We start from the raw sequence: 19,070 nt of genomic DNA, 5'->3' as shown, positions 1-19,070 counted from the left end.
AGAAGTCCATGCGAGAGGCCTCAAGCGGGAGGTCCAGCAGTGGACGTTCATCGGGTGTCATTGATGATGATGATGATACTTTTAAAAGTAAGTACTTATTAAAACAAAGACATGGCAATAATGTAGTGTAGTATACAACTTCTAATTTAGCATCGCGCGCGCTCGTTGGTCGAATCATATATCGCGCATGTCTAACGTTTTCTTGTTCACACTTCCTCTCCCACAGATTGCAAGAAAGCAAGAAGAAAGATGTAGGACGTAGGTGTTACAATCTATTAAGGGAAGTCCGTTTGGATTTAGATGAGTGTGTAAAATGAAGGTTCGTTTCGTTAGAAATTGTTCCTTCTATTTTACCTTATGTGACGTGTGTCAATGTCATCTGTCAAACATCCCAATACAAAGTTGCATACATCCAACATAGGTTCAAAGTTAGACAAACTATACACATCAAAAGGAAGTGTATTATTGTGTCTTGTGTGATGGTAACGCACCTCGTGTCCAGCCCCCGTGGCGGAGCGGCGTCTCGGGCGCGGCTCGTGCGAGCCCCTTGCGTGCGCGTCGCGGCGTGCGCGGTCGTGCACCTCGCGACACGTACGCCTGATGTCGAACACGTAGCGGCGGCCCAGGGTCGACGAGTCGTTGAATATCGACGCTATCGTGCCCTGCGGAAGAAGACAAACAGTGTAAAGCAACATGTCCTTCATGACAACAACAATAACAACCCTTCCTATGGATATGCTATGCAAACAATCGTTACAAAGCGTGTTAGCTAGCTAAAAGGTCCACTATTTGTAACATCATCCGGACGTGCATCTTAAATAAGGGGGTGTCTGTACTGATGAACTCAGCCTACAAGCACAAACCTTTGCAGAAAATAAGCTTTGAGTACAGAAAAATAAAGAAGACCACAGTTTTAGTCCACGTCAAACAAGTCGGTACTCCGCTCAGAAACTATAACATGGCGAAAGGCGACCCCGCACAGAAAGTGCAGTGTTGGTCGGCCCCTACTAGGTGGACCGAAGATATTTAGCAGGTTACAGGTACCCGATGGATGCAAGTGGCTCAAAAGCGTGTTGTTTGTAAGTCTTTAAGAGGCCTATGTTTAGCTTTGGACATGAATTAGCTGATAATGACTATTATAATGAAAAGCGAACTAAAGGTTAGGCGCGATTTACCTATGAAACCGACAGTTAATATTTGCTAGTTGGAGAAACACCTGAAGAAGTATACTGAGTTTTAACGGCCACTCGTAAAGTTTACGGTTTATCCATAAAATATATTGAACTACTTGTCCACAAACCGATAATATTCTGTTGTTATGTGCGTCTACGGATTCCACGACTCACTGTATCACTATGCCGTTATGCGTTACGCTGATTGATGATGCTTTGAGGCAATTGGAGCGGCTTTCATATTCAGATTCACACAAAAAGTATAATCCATGTACTAATGGTAATAAATATATGTATATATGTAAATAATGATCATTTTAAAACTGTTGAGTTTATTGCCGGCTCTACAAACAGTTAAACTTGATGTTTCAAAAGAATGAAACAATTGAATTTTCGTTTTGATTTTAATTTTGAAGCTGTACATATTAAGGAGCGAACCAAGATTTACTACATTCATCTTGAAAAAATATTTTATTTTACAAGACCAGAGTTTTCTATACCTGACCGCCAAATTGTTATTTGAGGCATCCGAAGATGATATATTGTAAGTAATTTTATTCAAGCAAATAATAGCGCAGAAATTGAGCTTGGGGTACGATTCCACTATTTTATACTCGTCGATGAAATATTCCTATGTATTATTATAGTATTATATATGAGTATTATTCGAATTTGTACTTTATTTCTATGGGATGCTAAAATTAAGGGGACACTAACAACAAAGTTTCCATGGAAACCAACGATGTCACATAGCTGTAACTTTACAGAATGCAGTCAGTACAATCGGCCAATCTTTTAGGTTAGGAGACAGATTGTACCTATTGACATTTGATATGACTATACTCAAACGGTGTCTATTTACGAGTACGTACCTACTCAGCGTAGATTGTAATGCCTTGTCCGAACCGATTATTCAATACGATAATTCAAGGTTTGACATCGTGTTATGTATTAGCCTCTCCAACAGTAGGTACGTTATTACTTCCGACTGACTAACGGATATCAAATTTAATTCCGTATAAAAAATTCTATGATATATAAAAGACGTAGCTAAGTATATTATAATGGCGCAATGTGATTAGACTACTAAGTATAAAGTAATACTAATATTTTTCTGTTGAAACATAATACCATTCTAAACGATAATTCTTAAAGGTCAATCTACTACGTTTCAAATAAAAATAACGTTGCGTGAACTTATTCGAAAGTGTGTTTATGTGAAGTGAATGAAGCATTATTTTTTATTTCTATAAGTTATAGTTACGATAGCCATCAAAATCCTTGAACGTTATTTACGTAATGAATAAGATAATTCATTTATAGGAAAGAAAGTTTCAGACTTCGGTCAAACACGTTTTATGATGTCTTTGACTAGGGCCTTTTGACCAACAGGATTCAGGAAGGTAAACACTACTTAATTCCCGAACCCCAAAAATTTCCAAAACCACCAAGGAATAGTAGGTAGGTACATCTATCTACCTTTCTATGTTCACATATTCCTAAGACGATTTGCCAAAAAAAAAAAAAACAAATTGTTAAAATCAATGAGATTTGATGATAGGATAACACAAAACCTCGATAGGTATTTTCAAAATTACTATTTAAATATGTAGTTAGGTTTTTAGAAGTATAAGTAAAGGACTTACTTCTATGGACATACGTATTGACATATAAAAACGTGTATTATTATTAAAGCCGTGACACACCCCCCGCCATGAATAAGTAATGTCTATGTTTATTGATTAGGTCTTCCGATCAAAGTCCAAGTGACTGTGTTCAACTTCGATTTTATTCAAATTACGTCGAAAATAATGTTCGTAGAATATAAATGCCGCGTATTAGAATTGCGTACAATCTCCAAATTATAATTTAACGATTATTATCAATACGAATGTTTTACTGTTATCTACCTACAATAAGCTTCTTCAGAGCAATACGTTTTAAATAGGTTTACAACTAAAACAGTATCATTGACGTCGATAGTCGTTGCTACCAATAATTTGGGTTAGAATGCGTAAACATTTGGTGGACTACGTGCTTATTGTCATTCGTTTCATTCTTGATAAATGATCGTATTTCTGTTTTGTTTGATACGCATTATTTGCTTGCTTGCTTGGTATTTTTTCTAGAGATCTATTTCTAATTCTTGCTGTTAGTATATTGATCGTTTACATGTGTGTGCATGTGGAATTTCGCAGTTGTTTGTTATTCGTCTTTGTTGTCCTTTATTTGTCCTAGTACCTATACAATGTGTAAGCAGCTGGTAACAGGCTAACTTTACGTGTTAATACTTAATTTGCAATTTGCATACACAATCTTGTTATAACGTCGTGCTTTATGCACAAGATGGCGACTTACCTGCGCCATTTTGTTTAACATTACGAAGTAGTAACTGTATTGTGTAGTACGTACATTATTATGTATGTTTTTAAATAAATATTATTTTATTCACCTTTAGATCTCTGATGAATTGTTCAGTGACATCGGTCCTAACTGTTTCACAGCAATAGAAGGCGTGCTTCTCAGTGACAGCGCGGTATAGTGCGGCGGCTTGACCGGAAGTCGCCATTTTGACGTACAGCGTCGCCTCGTGACCCTCGTTGGTGACGTAAGAGAGTTGGAATATCCTACGTTGTGGTTGAGCTCGGTGGATCGCGGTGTAAGGAATACTGAAAAAGACAATTTGTAATTTAATCAAGAAGTTTAGATTATTTATGATAATGAATTTATAATTAGACAGCTCTGATTTTAAGGTTAGCAGAAATATTAACGAACCATGTTTTTTAATATTTCGTGGTATGTATGGTGTTGACGCGTATATACATATATGATATCTGATTTATATACATAGGTACGTGCGCTGTTTTAAAATTTCAAGCCAAAAAAATGGAATACCAATGAGCATGACGGCCTGCGCGGGTATTATACAAACAAATACAAAATGTCGATTGTATCGTGGACTTCTGCTAAAGCTAATGCTAATAAGATGATATCCTAAAGCCTGGCAACATATAAAGCGTCTTTGTCTCTAAAAGAAAAGATTTATTACAAAAATGTGCTAAGCATAATATTATTATCCTAATTTTAGTATCACTAACGAGATACTACAAAAAAGTGCTTATTATACAGAAACAGCATAATTAAGCATAATATAATTATAGGTACTATTCCTACAATATTTAATCATTTAATAAAAATATACATAATATATTAACTACTTATTTTGCATTTTGTCTGTATTTTTGCGTTGTGGTATCTCACTACCTACCTTGTAAGTCGTTTAGGTTAGGGCACCTAGATGTGTGATAACCAGAGGCGTGATAACACTATATTTGCGCGTGATAAGATAGACTTTGGCTGACTGGCTCAGCTGAGCAAACCTGAAGGGTAAACAGTACCGCAAAAATAAACGCAAATGCGAAAATAGAGGTGCGCTATCTAGCATTACTAATGCGAACATTGTTTATAAGAATATAAACAAAATGCAAATATATGTGGGCAACAAACGGTCGGTTATTTGTGTATTTATTGCTGTAAATATAAATGCTCACAGCTACTTTGTAAATAAATGAATACCTGGTAAATAGTGGTCAATTGTCAATACCTATAGGTATCTAAGTGTTTTTCAGCAAGTAACTAGGTGTATATATATATTATTATCTATCATATATTTACATAATATAATATATATGCATATTCTTATATAATGATATGGAAGCAAATGGATCACCTTGTGAAAGTGAAAAACCATCCAAAATAGCTGCGATGTGCTCTTCAATCCAAGGCATGAGCTTTAAAGCTTTACAGCCGTAAATGCCTGTAATTTATCTAGTAGCGGTATGTGTGTCCAAATTAGTCCAATTTTGACACAAACAGCTGTGAGCTGCTACTTTACCAAATACCACAAAATAAATACATACCTATATGCTAAAAACAATCTAGGTATGACGTCTCTAGTATTACTCCTTAATATAAAAATTAATAATTAAGCACTTTACTTGTACCTGCCTATATTATATTTTTGTTAATTGTTAATGAGTTTTTTTTTAAGATATGGTATCTAACGTAACGGTATGATTGTAATAATGAGGAGCAATGCAAATTTATCAAGTAGATCTATTAATAGCAAATAGCAAAAAAAAACAACATTAAGTTCGCAAAATGAAAAGATATTATCATAAGATATAGATAAAATACCTACTTCTTTTGACAACAGTGAAATGACGTCAATGACGCCTTGAAAAACATTGTAAAAATAAAAATAATTACTTATCAAATTCTTATACAAAACAAATAGATTATTTTCTTAAATATTTTTTTTTATCTTAAAAGATTTAGATACTCAATACCTAACCGACCACCACTGATTAGTACCTACTTGTTTTTGTATTTGATTTACCAGTGTAGGTATACATTCTTTGTTCTTTTATGATCTCATGTTTTCTTGTCTTTGTTTAAAATTCAAGGATGTTTAATTCATGCATAAAGATAAAAACGGTAACATACTGTAAATAGGCATTTTGCCTTGTTAGTTTACGCTTTACTTATAAAAAATATTGAATCTACAAAGCCTTAATCGATGTGCACTGTTTACTGACAAAGAAGATAGAAATGAGGGTAGAATAATTTCGTAACTTATATTTTAATTTATTCATAAAATGTTATTCAAAATATATTAAGTACTTATCTAATTATTGTTCTTAGTTTATTAATCATATTTATTTTCACTAATTTAAGGACAAGTTAACTATAATTAATGTTAAGTAGGTGTGAAACGACTTTGTTAATTTCTTTGTTTTTTGGTAAACATTACACATCGAGTATGGCTTTAGTAAAGAACTGCTTTGTACCTTTGTTTCTCTACGCCAATGTCTTGGTCTCCGTTGCAAGCTGGTCTGTACACCACGATACCATGGGGACCGACGCCAACGCACGTGCTCAATCTGCAACCACAGCCTCCACCACTTTGTCCTGATGTCAAACATCCTACTGTCGCTCCACCATCTATCTCCTGATCGTCCCTTGCTCTCGGCTCTTCAACTTGTCTATGGTACGATAAGTGACTGTACAGGTTGTAGGCGTTATTGCTTTGCGTGACAGGTTTGCAGAAAAACAATTCTTCGCCAAAAGATTCGAGTTTGGATATCTCTTTCAACAATCTGTATTCGGCTTGTGAAGCTCGCATATCAGCTATCTGGCAGTGATATTCAATAATCTTCTCAATATGGTCATCTGGTTTTTCACCCTACAACAAACAATAATATGAATATATTTAAAAGCCCTAACTAATATCATTTGTGTCTGTCATATCTATCTACATATGAATTCGTACAGAAAAAGTGCTAAATGCCCTTCCGGTGTCTATGTTTTCGGCTATATTTAATTTGACCACATTCAAGGCAAGAGAGAATAAGTATATTCTAGGCAAGCACGCTCCAAATTAGACCTTATCATTACTATACCATCAGGATATAATGTAGTCAAGCGACTGCCTACCAATCATAAAAAAATCATCATCAATCTATTATGATAATATTTGTGACAGAACATATTTTAGTCGATATAGTTTTTATCACTGTTTCGACAAAAATCTAGAAACCCTTTGTGTCTTACAAAATAATATTTGGCATCAAGATCAAGATGATATTATCATTTCTTAAGATAAATCAAAAACAACAACATCGTAACTAATATTAAAAATGCGAATGTAAATTTATGTTTCTTACAGTTTTAAGCCTACAATGAAAAACCGACTTTAATAACTCTTTCACCATAATCAATGAGTAAAATAGGCTATATTAAACTACTTATACGAGATTCACCGCTGGACGTCCGCTAGAATATAATATACATATTAAAATCTAACCTGTGGCCCAATTTTGTGGCACTCCTCGTACACGTGTGTCGGTACATCAGGATCGCAATCGCCCGTTTCCGCTTGAGCAATGTAGGCTATAATCCTGCGAGCCACTTCTTGGTCGGCCACAACCAATCTACCTTCAATAAGGTCCAATTTCGCGTGAAGGTAAAATTGGTGCCGAGTGGGCTCATTTATGAGCAGATGCGGAGGGACCCAAAATTTCACACGCAAGTCGAGACGACGGCTTGGGATCCGGTGGGGATCCATATGGTTGCGGAGATTCACCCATCTTCCGGGTCCAGAACCAGAACAGACACGGAGACCAAAGTAGTCCGCTTCTGCACCTATCTCGAGCTTCTCGCATACCTGGAATAGAGGTTGTATTATAAGTACAAATTATTTTTTCATTAATAGGTATTAAATTGACCCAAACACGCAACTCCTTTCTGAATTAGTTTAACAACTTAGGTCTAGACTGTAATTCAAAACCTATTATTTTAATGGTTAGCGGCAGCCTTCATAATTCGGGCGTCATTACGTTTAGAATACTCAAATTAAATGTTTTAGAGTTCCTTGAAGAATTGCTAGTTATGGGATAACACTATAGACACTAAATCTGGATGGTAAAGAGTCGCAAGTTATATAATAAAACTGTGAAATACAAAAAAACAAGACAAGTAAGTACTATAAAATATTATGTAAAAATGTTTTATAAATAGAAAGCTAAAGTGCAGAATCCTTTTAAGATGCTCGACTCTCACTTGCAACGTGTGTTACTATACAATTATACATACATAGTTTTGAGCGATTCGCGGTATCGAGCAAATTACATGTATTATATAAATATGAGAATAAATCATAGCCTGTAATTACTTTGCGTTATGTCTGTCATTACTAGCGGTCTGAGGTCAGACTTGTGACTTCTGGCAGCTTGATTTTTATTTGTGAAAGTGGATTAATACCCCTAAACATACGATCAAAATGTCTTGCAGCGGGTTTCTCTTCTTGTTAACTATTATAAAACTGTCTGCATGAGGCTATGATGAAAAATGCAAAACTTTTCATACGCATTCGATTCTCACCGCCTTATGCGTAAGCATTTAAGTAAGTGTTGGTATCAACCACAAAATCCATATTTAACATTTGTACTTAGCTGTGCATTGTATATTAAATTAATAAATAGCTTGAAATTTATTATTAAAAAACGTTATCTTAATATCTCTCGAGGCTTTTACGATAACCTCTGTTTACTATTCAAGATTTTTAACAAGCCCATTTAGCGTGTGTTACTTACCTACTTATTAGTAATTAAGAACATTAATTAGTTCTCAAACGGCATCATGTATCAGATACTTGTTGTCGTGTTTACTATACGTGCACGTTAGTAACTAGATACGGAGATAAAGTGTCAATGAATGTAGGTATTGTCCAAGGCTGGAATGTACAGTCGCACAATTAAAAACGCTATCAACTAGTGTTTGTCATAAGATCTCCGTGGACTCATAAGTATAATGGTATTCAAGTTACAAGACAGAAGTCTAAGTGATATGATCTTCAATAAACTAATTAGCTCTGAAGAAACAAAGCAACTCTTATCCAATAATATGCGTAAAATAATACATAAATTCAATGTCATAGTAGTTTAAAGTAGTAAACTTTATGGCATATAACAATTAGTATTAAGATGCAAGAACAAATTAGATGCAAATTATATTATTGAAGTTATAGAGGCACTGCACGCATTTCCCCAGGGCCGAGGTTCAACGAACACTGAAGACTGATCAAGCCTCCACCGGCAAATAAAAAAGTCACACGCCTAAGCCGCTTAGAATAACGAAAATGATATTAAATACATAATAATTTATATGTTGAAGAACTATTCTTGTTTATTGAATATTAGTTTTAAAGAGTTTAAGTGGTAAATGTTTCCAAGACATTATCATAATTGTTTGTTTTTTAATTAATACAACAGAAGTGGTTTGATGGTTACTGGATTAAGCTGGAACTACTTTTAGGATAACATTTTTTTCCTGCTAAAATAGGTAGAGTTTCATAGAAGGTAATTTGAGATGACACTGAGCATCACAAACTATTATTATCAAATGCAAGAATGGTGCATTTTAAACCTATCAACAAAGTAAATGTTAGTATACAAATTGATGCGTCAATGAGATCAATTTAAGGATTTACTAGTTACCGATTATGACTTAGGACCACCGGTCTTGGTCTTTCTTCGTTACGGAGAAAAGTTTTTGATAATAATTGGGTTGTGGCAGTATGCAATATGGTAACAAAATGATTACCTATTATTAAATGATCTTCAATTCGAAAGTGATGAAAGCTTTTGAAAATAAAATACAAACCTAAGAATAGATGGGATATTGCCAAACATACTATTAGGAATACAGAGAAACTGAACCAAAATAGAGTAATCAAACAAAAAAAGCGAGAGAAAACGTTAAATCACACGAGAGGCAAAAGCAAAACGTCCTTCCACTCCAGATGTTTTCTTTACGTCCTCTTCTAACGCATAATGATATCTCTGTCACACCTGAGCACGCTTGCATCACGCACACGATGCGTGTTCCACAACATTAAACTAGTCGACCAACAGATCGCAAAACAATTTCAGCAGTAAAGTTGCACTCAATATGTGCAGTTGCCAGACAGATCGTTAAACTGTTGGATATAAATGAGTATGGCTGCCAAATATATAATGTTTGGATTTCTGAGTGGAGTTTCTTGGCATCTATATCTGCTTTTGTAAGCCGTACATACAAGGCAAGGCTGTAGATAATAATACACTTTAGTCCCTTGAAATACGATGGAGTTCTTGACTTAAATATTGCTTTTGAATAGATACTACCTAACAATTTATCAAATGTTATAAAATAATTACCTAGACCAATAAAATGCTTCTAAATCAAACAATAACAACAAACAAATATCTATTCTATCGTAATAATGTATTAAATGATTATGTTTGTACATTACTTAATAGACAAGGCAACTACGTACTTAAGTATATACTATATTGTTGTGTACCTAGTACTATACATAATATATATATTGTCAAAGTACATAATAGTTATCAAGTCAGTGGCTTGGATTTTTGTCAATTATATTTTCTTGTTTATCACACAGGTATAATTCCATCTCTACACAAGTCGTTTATGGCGTCTGCCAAAAATATTTAAGACTGTATACACGCAGCTCCTAATTATTTAAATGTTCCGCCACACAATATTATTGATACATATAATAATTTGTCTTCTATAAAATTACTGGTACCATTTATTCTTAGCACAATTTTTTGCTTAGCATGAAGCAAAAAGCGCCATGTCCCTCTAGAGGTGACTGCACTTTCAAAATATTAAGCGAGCCCTACTTTCAACATAATTTAAACAAAATGCCTTGCCCTGCCGAACAGTAATGCATTTATATCAAGAAAGGTATCTAGCACCAAAATTATTAGACAATGTGTTTTCGACATATGCACACCATAAATAGTCTAAAGGATACGTACCTAATAAAAGTTTAGAAATTAGAAACTCTACCTATTTATTTATTATATTTAATTATATTGAAAACATATCCATTGTAATTGTTGGATATTAAGAGGTTGCACTTTGTTTGCACCTGTTTTTAATTTGCAAAGCGTTGTATCGCCTCATATTGAGAAAACAGTCGTGAATAAAATATTTACATAGATTTTGCCGGATACATGTAAATGACTATATCAATTTACTGTTTACCTGAAATAGGTACATTACTAGCTTAATTTAATTATCGTAAACGTGTCACTTGAAATTTATTATACTGTAATGATCATTGCAAAGTCAACATCCATCACGACAAGATTGACTACGAGTAGATGCGCAAGTAGTTCTTATTTACACGATAAGGTACAAAAGGTCACAAAGGTGGTGTACACGATAAGGTACAAATTGGATTTGGTACAAATCTCTGAACGACATTGTCAGGTAAAACAGATTCAAAAGCTTGAATTGTCATTTTAGTTTACTACTCCATCGACCCAACGCAAAATTGCATCAAAATTATCGTATTAGTCACCTTCTACATTATATAAAGTGAAAAAATAAATATAGTCGTAACTAATGGCAAATACCTAGCAAGAAATAATATTAAACACAGTCACAATTGCATAAACACAATAATGTTTACCTGTTGGAATTGCGTAGTAAGCGATATCGTTGAATATTATTAATAACTTGGAAAACAATGGTTCACAAACACTTATATTTTATTTTAACCTTCGGAAATGACAACAGGGTAGGTTCGTACGTACCAAGAGCAATAATAATTAGAATTTATTCTGATCATATGATATAACATGTAATAGTTCAACTGGACAATATTCTAAATATAGTATATTATAATGACTACTAAATCAAAGGTAATCTCATTTTAAAATTTTGTAAGCTTGTTGAAACAGTCGGTACAAACCTAGATGACACTAACTCAAGCCTCATAGCGAGACACTTGAGGTCGCAGTACCGTTAATCTTGAATCCATGAAGCGTTACGCATAGAAGACGCCTATATTTCCTCAAGAGATCCATGATATTTGAATCCCAGTAACAAGATTTGTCCTGGGTGAGCTACATTCAAACAAAAGTGATGGGATGTTGCACCATGCCTATATTATTTTTTTACGTATATAAAATCTAGTATTGATATATTTCACTATAAGTATAATTTAACTTACAACGATATTCGTTAAAATCATAAAACTGTCCGACAACGAGGCCGGTAGTTTAGCAAAGTGGATTTTATGCGCCGGCGCCAATGCGTATTACGCATCGCATATAAATGAATACATAAACCACCTATTTCATTGTATCCCTTCAGTTTATTTAGTTAGAAGCAGGCACTTAACTTTCAAACAATAGATAAGAGAAACTTGAACTTCATGGTAAAACTTAATTTCATTTATGCGCAGAAGTATTGCCATAAAACAATCAATTATTGTTGGTACTCTGAGTATATCTCAAATATTATTAATAGTTACTTCACTATTTGCTGTAGTATGTAAAGTTCTTAGTTAAATATCATATTACTTATTAGCTAATATAGTAAGAAATAATGTAAATTGTGTGAGAAATAAAAATTAAAAATATACATCGAACATCATATATGCCGAGATCTTGCGTTTAATATCACACAGACGAATTTGCCAAAAATTCAATTTATTATTACTATACGTATAGGTACATTTTGTCCTTGAAATTGTTAACTGTGTAGATATTTAAATTGCGCAGAATTTTTCGAACGCGTATCTACCTGACCACAATTCATTTAATGCATTTGTTTGTGGGTTTCGAAATGTGTTTGGATTTATAAATGTTTCATGCAACGATAATATTCATTTGGGTCGGTATTTGTGGTCGATTTAGTTTAAATATCTGGTTCATTGAGAACTTTATACTATGTAGAATAATACATCATTCATACATGGAGATACAATTAGACATTAAACAAAAAGCCACTTGTTATGTTATTGAATTTCCTATTATCGTGGTCGTAGATAAAGGGTGTATCAACTTTCGTTATAACAATATGCCTGTATTGTTATCTTATACGTATTTTATTACGGTTTTCACATAAATTAACAAAATAAAGTATAACCTAAATAAATTTAACGCAACCGATAAGTTCTTTGGCATTATTAATCCTGTGTAACCTTGGGTAATCATAAAATTAATATTCGTTTTGTAAATTGTATCATTTACACTATTGCAGGTATTAAATTGAAAAGCTGCATTGCAACAACAAACTAATAGCACATTTAACTTGTTAGTAATATTTAATTTTTGGAGAAAGAGGAATCCACAGCCATTTTTTTAATTTTTTTGCCGGCTTTTCTAAACATGCCTTTGATGGTAGTCATTATTTTAAGTTAATAGTCAAACAAAAAATGGCTTGGTTTTTAAACTAAGCCTACCTACGTGAAGAAATCGAATTTGAATTTCAAATGTGGACTTTAAAAATAAACCTTCTCCATAACGCTGCTACTACGAGTAGATAACTAGAAACCAATATCAGAATGTATTAAACACTGATTGACGAAGTCTGTATAAGCTACTGATTAGTATTGCAGAATGCCTATTGACTTGCATTGAGTACAATATTAACTTTATTAAATTGTTCACATCAGCAATCATTCAGACCTTGATCTATTATCAAAGTAATGCATTAACGACCTCGTTAACTTAGATTGGAAAATTAAAATCACAACTGCATTAAACCAAGCAACGGCCATAAAATAGTAGGTACCTTTTAGATGACATTAACGATTCGATGATTTTTATTATGTTCAACTGTTAAGGAGTTAAGTGTCGATAATTATAGGTATATTTTTTTCATGTTATTCATCCTTTTTACATGGAACATTAGTTTCTTTTTTTATCCCTGAAGAGTTCTCACATTATTTACTGACCTAACATTTTTGCAAACTTTCCAAGATTTTACAGATTATACAATAACGTATATCTTTACAAAAGACTGTATTGTTATATTTATGATCATAACGTTCGTTCATTTTCTTCAAATTGTTAAAATCAACAATAAACGACTACTCCGAAAGATTAAACCTTAATTAAACAAAGGTCGTAATATTTTTTACTGGGTTTAAGTCATTTGTAACATCGCAATTTATTTCAAATTACATATTATTTTTTAAGATTAATTTAGCTAAAACGGCGCATATTTATGTATAATAGTTCACCGCAACATGGCTATAAAATGCGCAGGTAATTAAATTGTTTAGCATAACTAAGCCTATTAGATTTGGCTTCTGACCTTTATAAGGCTCGCAAAAAATGTTGAACATGTTCGTATACCTTTTACGGCTTTTGTACGATCAAGTTTCGTTTAGAGGAATGTGACGTCACAGTATTTATATTGACCTTGAGATTATGGTATATGTCCAGTACTTAAATTGACGCGTATTTACTTTCCAAGTAATATATTTACCTATCAAGTATTTATTTGCGATCTTTCACGAATTGCGCAGTTTAATTCGATTTGTATCTACAAAACGAAGTTATTTTTCTGAAATGGATTTAACCTTAATCTTTAAAACTTTATCTGATAAGCTTAAATGATTTAATGTGTATTTAAATACTGTTATAAATATTTTATTCAGGTAGGTACCTACTTATCTCATGTATTTTAATAAATTTACTTATTTGTAATTTTTCTGGTTTGTAGAGTTGGTCTCAATCTACAAATATATTTTTAATTAGGTATTTGTTTTTTTTTCCTTCTTCCTGTTAAGATGGTTTAATTATACTGCATTACACAAACAATGGAATATAATGATTTAATTAAATAACTAAAGCTTTGGGTCACGCCACCGAAGCATCAAAGCCACGTGATGAAAAATAATATTTTGACTTTTCCTTTAATGTAATGCCGTTATCCATTATAATATTATATTGTCCCTATGTTTTTTTTTCATACTAACTACTTTCAATCATCTGAATGAGAATGAGAAGTTACATAAGATACCATAATAGTAAGTAAGTATCTAGCTGGCAGTATCTACCCATTTGGTTACAACAAGCTTTAGCTTTTGTCACGGACTACATAACAGTACAGGTACTTTTGTGTTAATTACGACATAATAGATGTTCTTACGAAGGTACAGACTTTTGAAATTACGTATGCCATTAACTTAATAACTTAATCACATATCTATCGATTGCAGAATATTTCTATATCATACTCGTATCAGTCTTAAGAAATATTATGTGAAACAAAGATTATTTTATATTTTATGATGATATATTTTAATGTATTGCACATTATCATTAGCGAGATGGAGTTACTGTAAATGATCATTATAAAATGGTACTAAGTCATTGACATTTCCCAGAAAACTTGGAAACTATCCAAGGACTCGACGAAAGAAGTGTGGGCTTTCCCTCTAGGAGTTAGTATATTTATTATGTTACTAAGAACGGTTTATCACTATCGCGTGTCAAAGTATATTATCCATAATTTATATTAAAGTGTATATTGTATATTTATTATATAACATAGCTTGAGACTGGGAAAATACGTATAGAAGATGGATTCTGAATCATAGGACAATTTAAGAGTTTTAGGAATCTGATGATTTTATCTAATTGAGGAAAATCATCATGACATAGTATTTCTCAAGATTAATGAGGTAAAATTATTCTCTTGTAGTTAATTATGCGCGTGTTATTACAATTCTTTCTGAATATTCTAGAGTAAAATACATATAGTATACACATAGGTATAATTTAAATATTATAATTTAAAATCGTACGTAAGTACTGTCTGATTCTAATAACAACGTACAGCCTAAGACTAGGTCTACACAACGTATGACTAGAAAGCTGTGAAAGAATTTTTGATGTAAATGGAAGGGAACCTTTAAGAAGATCCATGTTCATTTACTTACTGCCTATATGAATTCATACGAAACCGAAGTAGATCAGTAACTTATAAATAAACTTATTAAAAAACCGGCATGTCCAAAATAAATTTGCGCTTTGCTATTATTGTAATTTGTAATGTAAATAATTCTTATATTGACAATTAAAAAGTTGATCCACATACCTACGTACTATAAAACGTTCGACCAGTCTTCAATTTTTGTCGCTACGAAGTATTCTTTAAACAAGGAAAATTTTGTAAAATTATGCAATAATGTAAAAATGCAGTCGAGTTGTCTGCCTCAGTATTTAATAATGCACAAGTGTATTTAAAGTGTGACGTCTTGTTTTGTCAGAAAATTCTAGAGTTATATTTTCATTGTTTTCAAATAATACGACTGAATTTACTCGAAGAACTCTTTAAAACTATGCTGTACGGGTATGTTAAGGTTTAGGTAAGCGTAAGCCTATTATTATGTCCACAGATTATAACAGATTATAGTTATCACTTATAACTTATAATATTATTAAACAGCTAGGTGTGATATGTAAACGTGATGCGACAGCCACCCACAACGATTTTTTTTTCATTATTGAAAAGGCATTATCTACGTGCGTAAGGTCAAAAAGAGGGGAGAGCATACGTGACCGGTGTAACGTTCGAAGTAACTTACCTTACGGTGCTCAGAGACAGCGCTAACTACATTGTACCAGAGAACTTTGAACGACTTCGTCTGTGTTAACTTTTTGTCTATTTTATTGCTTCATAAAAACTAAAATCATTGAAAGTATGAAGCTTAGCTACTGCTTCTTGCATTCTCAAAGTCATTGCTTATGAGTCAGATAAATAAACAGTGATTGCTTGTAGCGGGAAACCACCAGTTCAGTTGATTGCAGATCTCACAAGGAAACATTGAGATTTAAGAGTCCTCCACGATACGACTTCCCGGACATAAATTGTTACCATAATTAATATTAAGAGGAATAAGATGAGGCAGGGAATGTTGAATAAAGACTAGACGTCATATTAGTCGGTTTTAAGAAGGATTAAAAAAAAAAATAATTAATCTAATAATTAGGTGACAAAACAGGTTTTGTTGAGCTTAGTCATCGTCGTTTTTCCGCTCTATTAAAGATGACCTTATCTAGAAGCTGTATTCGAACTGTGAAGGGCCCTTCATTGAAGCGAAGCCGGGAAAGCTGCAAAAACTTTGCTCCTAAACAAGTCTAACAGGATTGTCCGTTTTTCGTTCCTCTTATAGCATTCATATTCCGTATATGGCTTTAGATCATGTAACAGTTTTAATTCTTAGACCTTGATTAGACTCTAAATGAGGCTTCTAGATCTCGTCATAGCTTTACTTGTAAACTAACTGTTAACAACTGTTATTTTTAACTTTACATAAAATTTAAGTTATCATGCAACCTATCCTTTGTTTAACTAATTTACTAAGAAATTTGTGTTAAAGAAATAATAATCACATAATCGCAATGTAAATATAATTATGTAATTATAAAGCAGTCGGAAGTCCATAACCATTTGTGACGTCCAAAACAATAGGCAGTTAAAACAATGGAGTCCTTCGGCAACCATTTTAAGTTACTAGATCGCTAATGGCATGGAAAACTATGTACTTGCAATAGCTTATAATCATCATCATCATCATCATCATCATCATCATCATATCAGCCGATGGACGTCCACTGCAGGACATAGGCCTTTTGTAAGGACTTCCAAACATCACGATACTGAGCCACCTGCATCCAGCGAATCCCTGCGACTCGCTTGATGTCGTCAGTCCACCTGGTGGGGGGTCGGCCAACACTGCGCTTACTAGTGCGGGGTCGCCATTCCAGCACTTTGGGACCCCAACGTCCATCGGCTCTTCGAACTATGTGCCCCGCCCATTGCCACTTCAGCTTCGCAACTCGTTGAGCTATGTCGGTGACTTTGGTTCTTCTGCGGATCTCCTCATTTCTGATTCGATCACGCAGAGATACTCCTAACATAGCTCGTTCCATCGCCCGCTGTGTGACTCTGAGCCTTCTTATGAGGCCCATAGTTAGCGACCAAGTCTCGGAACCATAGGTCATCACTGGCAACACGCACTGTTCGAAGACTTTTGTCTTCAGGCACTTTGTATGGAGCTTATAATACTACGAGTATATTATAAAGAAAATCATTGCTTACTTATATAATACTGCTGTATCTTCTATGTACATGAAGGTACAACAAGGAACAGATCCGGATATTAAAAGACCATAAGAAAAAGAAAGATATATAAAACACATCATAGTACAGTGTAATAAAAAGATATCAGTAGGTAATACAGTTCCATCAAGTACTTTATATAGTAAATAAAGGTTGAAAACAAAGATATGGACATAATGCTGCTACATGTAAGTTAAAGACTAGTATAAAAGAGTAATTTCACGCGTACGTCTATGGGGAGTTTCTCTAGTTATAACAGTCCTGCAATAAAGTTTCTAAAGAGCAACGTCAGGCACTATTCCCGGTGCCTATTGAAAAGTATGAATAGGCAGGTTGTTGAGACGGTGGGTATATCATCAGACTATTTTCCATCAAGTAAGTACTATGTGCTTTATACTTGCGCTAGAGTCATCATACTTAAGAGCTTCACTTTTTTCAACATCGCTCTAGGTATACGTTACTATTCAGTCATACCCTTAGTAGGTATAAAGAGTTATCGTTTTACTTTTCATCTTCTTATAGTCTTACTCCTAACTTCAACCTATCTTTTGCTTGTTTTTTTTTAATATCGCTACTGTTTCGAAAAATCTTAAACATAATAAATCTATCAATCTTTTTGTATCGCTGATAAATCCACACAAGCGTTCGACGACCCTATCCAAAAAAACATTACAATTCGACATTCAAAAGTGTGGATACATTCAACCTTCAAACAAGTGATCGTCACTGTATTGTGATTGATAACGATTAAATTGAATCATTAATACCAGTAGATATGAGATAGTAAGATCCGGCTAAGGGATCAATAATTGATTATTTATTAAATTTGGGTAGTTACGTAGGAAACCAGTTGTTTGTTCACGATATGTAAAGATAACAATAAGAAGATAACGTTTACGTCATCACTGGTGATAACGGATTAAAGTTTATTACATTTAAAACCAGAAGAGTTTAGTAACAATTATCTAAAATTAAACAATTTAGTGTTAATCTCTGAGATTATCGTTGATCCTTGAAAATTATAGGCATGTAAATATAAAACAATCCGATTCTCATTTCCTGTAATATCTCATTAAGATCAGGCATTATCGATATATTATGAGCAATTAATGTTTATATGCAGACATTTATGTTGTTCTGAAGATTGCACATCAATGTTAGTGATGTTAAATTCTGTATAAGGATTAATAAACATTAAATAACAGACCATGTTGTTATAATTTGTACTTACTCTTCACAGACAAGTAAATGTTTTATAGCCTTATTAATAAAATATAAAAAAATAATTGTATCGCCATATTTTTGTAATTACCTAATACCTAATAAGTTCTTATTTATTAAACGAATTGTTTTGTTGCTTCCTATGACCGTGGTGCCCTTTTATCAGTGACGCGATGA

The 19,070-nt window shown here is 33.4% G+C and overlaps 1 protein-coding gene across 1 annotated transcript in view; it reads right to left on the bottom strand.

Moving 5' to 3' along the window:
- LOC112043218 (E3 ubiquitin-protein ligase MYLIP) overlaps positions 1-19,070 on the bottom strand; it is a 31,718-nt gene that overhangs the window by 3,012 nt on the left and 9,636 nt on the right. Inside the window, exons 2-5 of the mRNA XM_024078530.2 lie at positions 7,039-7,398; positions 6,023-6,417; positions 3,625-3,841; positions 492-662 (exon numbers count right to left, since the gene is read on the bottom strand). Coding sequence (XP_023934298.1) covers positions 492-662; positions 3,625-3,841; positions 6,023-6,417; positions 7,039-7,398 — 1,143 coding nt within the window. The remainder of the gene's footprint in view (positions 1-491; positions 663-3,624; positions 3,842-6,022; positions 6,418-7,038; positions 7,399-19,070) is intronic.

Source organism: Bicyclus anynana, chromosome 2 (assembly GCF_947172395.1).
Source record: "Bicyclus anynana chromosome 2, ilBicAnyn1.1, whole genome shotgun sequence".
NCBI classification, from domain to species: Eukaryota; Metazoa; Arthropoda; class Insecta; order Lepidoptera; family Nymphalidae; genus Bicyclus; species Bicyclus anynana.
Note: the sequence above shows the minus strand (reverse complement) of the source record. Positions and strands in the feature narration are given on the sequence as shown.